Consider the following 5,118-nt stretch of genomic DNA (forward strand, 5'->3'; position numbering starts at 1 on the left):
CATGAATTTCATACAAAATTGGAAAATTAATTTTATGTTTGGTATTATAGTAAGTTAGTAAAAACTATACCTTGTTTATTTTCTCACTTTAGGGATCAGTTCAACTATTCTCTATAAGACATATCTCCTACATTGATATTTCATCCTTATATTTTTACAGTTGTATTTCATCTATATCTACCCCGGCTACATAAGTAAATTTCGCTTCAATTCTACTATAATACTCTTTTGATTTCATATATTCAACTAAACAACCATCTTATTTAATAATCACTATGCCAAAGAAAGTCTTAGACAATGTTTTATTAAGCTTTTAATAACATTTTTAAGTGTTGTTGATTCATGTGTTGTTATAGATTATAATAGATTCTTTCAACGACACTTTTTCTCTTAAAACATTGTTATAATATATCATTTTAACAACACTTCTTTTTAAAATCGTTGTTATAGTTTATTCTTTCACAACACTTGTTTGCTTTAAGCGATGTCATAGTCTATCTTTTGACAGTACTTCTCTCAAAATTTGGGTTCATTTTTTATTTTATTTTAAAAGAAATCAAAATAAAAACAATTCTTTTTTTATCAAACAACAAATTTTTTTCTTCTAAAAAAGTAGTGTATTTTAGTAAATTTAAAATAAAAATGATTAAATACAGTTTTAGTCCTTCTATTTTATTTAAAATTAAATTTGAGTCTCCTACTTTAAAATTAGATTTTTGGTCACTTAATGTTACAACTTGTTTCATTTTTGTTTTGTCTTCTCCATTTTTTGGAGCGGGCCGAAAAATGAACCTCAACGTCCATAAAAATACAATAACAATATCTTCTTCAATAGGCTTAAAAAGAACTTACAAACAACAAATAAAGAGTCTTTAGAAATACAATAATAGTTCAATCAAAACAAAATGATCGCACGACAAACAAAACCATGAAGTTCAAGAATGAGTGGTAGAGTTTCTTGGGGCCAGTCATAGGGTGACGAGGACCACCCGAAAGTCCCCAAGAATTTTAAAAAAATAATACTACCTCCAATTTTTTTTTATAATAGACATTTGAGTTAGAATTTTATCAATAGTATTTGATCTATTTGATATATATCAAATACTTCAATGTTTTTATCAAATTATAACTCAAATGTCTCTTATAAGAATCTATATGTACGACTTGTATTTGGTTAATTTGTGCTATAAGTTAATGGTTAATTTTGTGCTCTAACTTTGTAAAGGAAAGAAAACACTCTTCTGATGTCTTTTTATCTTATTTATTCATAATACTTTTATCATTTAACTGTCTTTTTTATTTTTAGGTTATATTTCTTTTAAAACACACAAAATTGTTATTTTTTCTATTGTTTTATTCAAAAATGATGACATGTCTGTGTGTAAATACTAGTTTAACCATTTTTCTAATTATTGTTTTTTCACGTAATCATTTTAAAAGAAAAATCTAGATTTAAAAAAATCCTTAAAATCTCTATCTTCTTTGTCTTCAACTCATCAAAGAACCATGAAATCTAACCCTATAAGTTTTTAGTAAAATTACTCGTTTAATTTTAATTATTATTTTACTGGGGAGATAGCATACTACAGTTATTTAAATATAATATATAAATATTTTAAAATCTATTTGAACTATCTATATTTTAAAATATATCTTGTGACCCTTTCATTTATTTAACAGTCCAATATTATTGTTTTTTCTTCCATATAGTTCCTTTTGTGTGAACAAGTTGTATATTTGAGAGGAATTGAAATTGAAAAGAAAAGAGAAGGAAAAGTGAAAGTCAGAAAAACGAAGATTGATTATCAATCTTGACAGTCTGGAGAATGATCTAGTTCACCATTCCAGATTGTTCTTGGTTTTGAAGGCTTTTATAGAAGCAGTTTTAGCTGATTCAGTTACAACAAATTTAACCAACTTCTAACCATACTCTAACTAACTTCTAACTATATTCTAACTAACTAATTACAAATCAATTTGAATTACATCCAACATGCCCCCTAATTCAAAGTGATTCAATTGACATTAATACAAGATTGTTCCTTATCTATTTGAACTTCACCCTCTTCAAGCTTTTAGTTAGGATGTCTGCCTTTTGATAATTGATAGTGCAATGCTCTAGTTTCATCCTTCCTTTCATCACTCGATCTCTTAAGAAGTGAAACTTTGTTTCTATATGTTTGCTCTTTCCATGAACACTTGGATGTCTTGCGCATTCTCGAGCAAAATGTCCTTCTTCACCACATCGATAGCACAAGTTCAAACAATCATTGATTTTCTTAGACTTCATCTTTATCTCCACTCTTTGATTAAACAATCTCTCACAAGCTGTATTTTTCACTGAAATCATGCCTTCTTCATTCAATGCACTCATGGTTAACAACACATCAGCTTTTTTCCCTTTGTCGCCTTGACCAATTGCAGTCTTCAATGCTTCAGATTTAATCTCCGTTACCAACTTCATGTCCCCTTTCAACAATCCATCAAGTGGATGCAAATCAGTCTTGTTGCAAGCCAAACCGACAACAACTCTTGTCGTACTGCTAGGAGCTGCAACATGAGTCCTTGCTACACCTAATGGCTTTCCTTGTACCATCATCATTAACATCATCCAGCCCAATTACTTCCTTCTTTTTGCGAGTAGAAACTGCAGGAACCCTTCTCATGCTTCTTGGCACAATATTAAGAGTGATTGGAACATTACCATCTTTGTTTTCTTGGAGAACATCGCCTACAACAACTCTTGCTCTTACTATGCGGTTGACTGTTTTCCTTTAAGTTATAGTTTTACAAGTTGTGCGAGGTTGAACAGTTGGGGTACTAACATCACCTTCACTTGGATTCAACATCTCATCCAACCCTTCAACCTCCATCATTCTTGAAGATTCGGTTGACAATGTTGTTTTGAAGGTTTGGTTTCTAGACAATGGTGCCTTCAATACAAACCTATTTGCACTATCAAACATCTTTATTTCACCATGCTTCATCTTCATTGAATATCCCTTTTCAAGTAGTTGTCCAAGACTTAGCAGGTTGTTCTTCATTCTTGGCACATACAACACATCACATATGAAATATTGCTTGCCATCTCTCCTTTGAATTAACATGTTTCCTACTCATTCTGCAATTACATTGCTATTATCTGCAAATTTGATCTCTCTTTTTACCTTCTCATCAATGCTTACAAACCAATCTTTGTGGCCAGTCATGTGATTCGAGCAACCAGTATCAAGAAACCAAAACTGGGACGAAGAACGTTCTTCGTTTTTAACACTTTTTCTAGAACGTTCTTGGTTTGTAGTTGCCATCAACAACACTTTATCTGAAAACGGAGAATGTTCTCCGTTTGTGGTGGCCATCACTAACACATCATCTGAATCTGAATCCTCAACTGCCATTTGAGCTTCATCATCCTTTTTTTGGTCTTTCTTGGATTTGCATTCATTTGCAAAATGCCCCCATTTTTTACAATTGTAGCATTGAGTTCCTTTTTTGTTGAATTTATTTTTGTCATTCGAATTCTTGCTGCTGTTATCACTTCTGTTCTGATTTCTTGAACTTCCAACCCATTCATCAGAATCATCAGTCTCTTCATCAGAATCATATTTCTTGTACCACATGAATTTACCCTTGTCTTTCTTGTGCTTCATATCACCTTGGCTGATCTTCTTGCTAACTTGGGCCTGCAAGGCCTGCACTTGAGATGTTGAGGTTGTTGCACACCTTTCTCTTACTCTCAGTTCATGAGCTTCGAGAGAGCCTTGCAAATCCTCCACCTTCATCTTATCAAGATCCTTTGATTCTTCAATTGCCACCACTATGTGATAGTACCTTTGTGTTAATGTTCTAAGGATCTTTTCAATAATCACCACTTCAGTTGATGATTCACCATTTTTTCTCATCTGATTAACAACAACCTGCACACGATTGAAGTAATTGCCACAGCTTCATCTTCTTCCATCGGCAATAATTCGTATTGCCTTCTTAGCATTTGGAGCTTCATTTTCTTTTCCTTTTCCCCGCCTGTATAGTACTTGACCAAAATCTCTCATGCCTCCTTTGATGTAGATGCCTTTGAGATCCTCTCAAAGTTGTTTGAATCCACACTTTGTTGGATGTAAAGCAATGCCTTGCAATCTTTTTTCTTGCAATCTTTGAATGTTGTTTGTTGTCTTTCCGTTGGATTCGCACGAAGTTGTTCATAGCCATCTTGAACAATCTCAAACACTTCGTGAGATCCCAACAATGATCTCATTGATGCATACCACCTATCCCAATTCTTCCCATCAAGGATTGGTAAATTCGATGAAAATCCTCCGCCATTCATGTATTCTTTCTTTTCTTTCACTCACACTTGTGTTTCACAATTTTGATTCCCCCTCACACTTGCACTCGTATTTCCCAAGAATTATAACCCAAGCTCTTGATGCCAATTGTTGGAACAGGTTGTTTATTTGAGAGGAATTGAAATTGAGAAGAAAAGACAAGGAAAACTGAAAGTCAGAAAAATGAAGATTGATTATCAATCTTGATAGTCTGGAGAATGATCTGGTTCAGCATTCCAGATTGTTCTTGGTTTTGAAGGCTTTTATAGAAGCAGTTTTAGCTGATTCAATTACAACAAATTTAACCAACTTCTAGCTAACTTCTAACTATATTCTAAATAACTAATTATAAATCAATTTGAATTACATCCAACACCTTTGTGTCCCATTGTGTGTATAGTCCAAGATTAACATTAAGATTAGTCTTTGTTTTTTCTTCCATATAACCATCCACATAGTTTGTGAGGAGATTGCATATAAATATCTACGTCATGAATTCGACCATGCATTAATGGAAATTAAATTGGCAATCTTGCACTTTAAATAATAATCAACTCATTCAACATTACTAGAATCAAATTTGTAACTATATGGAAATATATTGAGGACCTCGTCTAGTAACATATTGACACCATTAATATTGTTCATAGCTTCTTTAATAGAAGGATGAGTATGAGTGTATGTATTACTAAGAGTAGCCATTATTATTGATTGATGAAGATAAAAAGAGATGTAATGGATATATGCTCTATTGGGATTAGAGTTGTCAATTTGACAAACCCACTAATTATTG

The 5,118-nt window shown here is 32.4% G+C and overlaps 1 protein-coding gene across 1 annotated transcript; it reads right to left on the reverse strand.

Annotated features, from left to right (window-relative positions):
* Positions 1 to 2,774: 2,774 nt before the first annotated feature.
* On the reverse strand, positions 2,775 to 4,327 carry LOC140919087 (uncharacterized). Its single transcript, XM_073364606.1, has 3 exons — positions 4,055 to 4,327; positions 3,367 to 3,917; positions 2,775 to 3,045 (listed from the first exon to the last, which is right to left on the reverse strand). Exons 1-3 carry the CDS (start codon positions 4,325 to 4,327, stop codon positions 2,775 to 2,777), a joined length of 1,095 nt encoding a protein of 364 aa, XP_073220707.1.
* Between the last annotated feature and the right edge of the window lie 791 nt (positions 4,328 to 5,118).

This window comes from Cicer arietinum, chromosome 8 (assembly GCF_000331145.2).
Source record: "Cicer arietinum cultivar CDC Frontier isolate Library 1 chromosome 8, Cicar.CDCFrontier_v2.0, whole genome shotgun sequence".
Classification (NCBI taxonomy): domain Eukaryota; kingdom Viridiplantae; phylum Streptophyta; class Magnoliopsida; order Fabales; family Fabaceae; genus Cicer; species Cicer arietinum.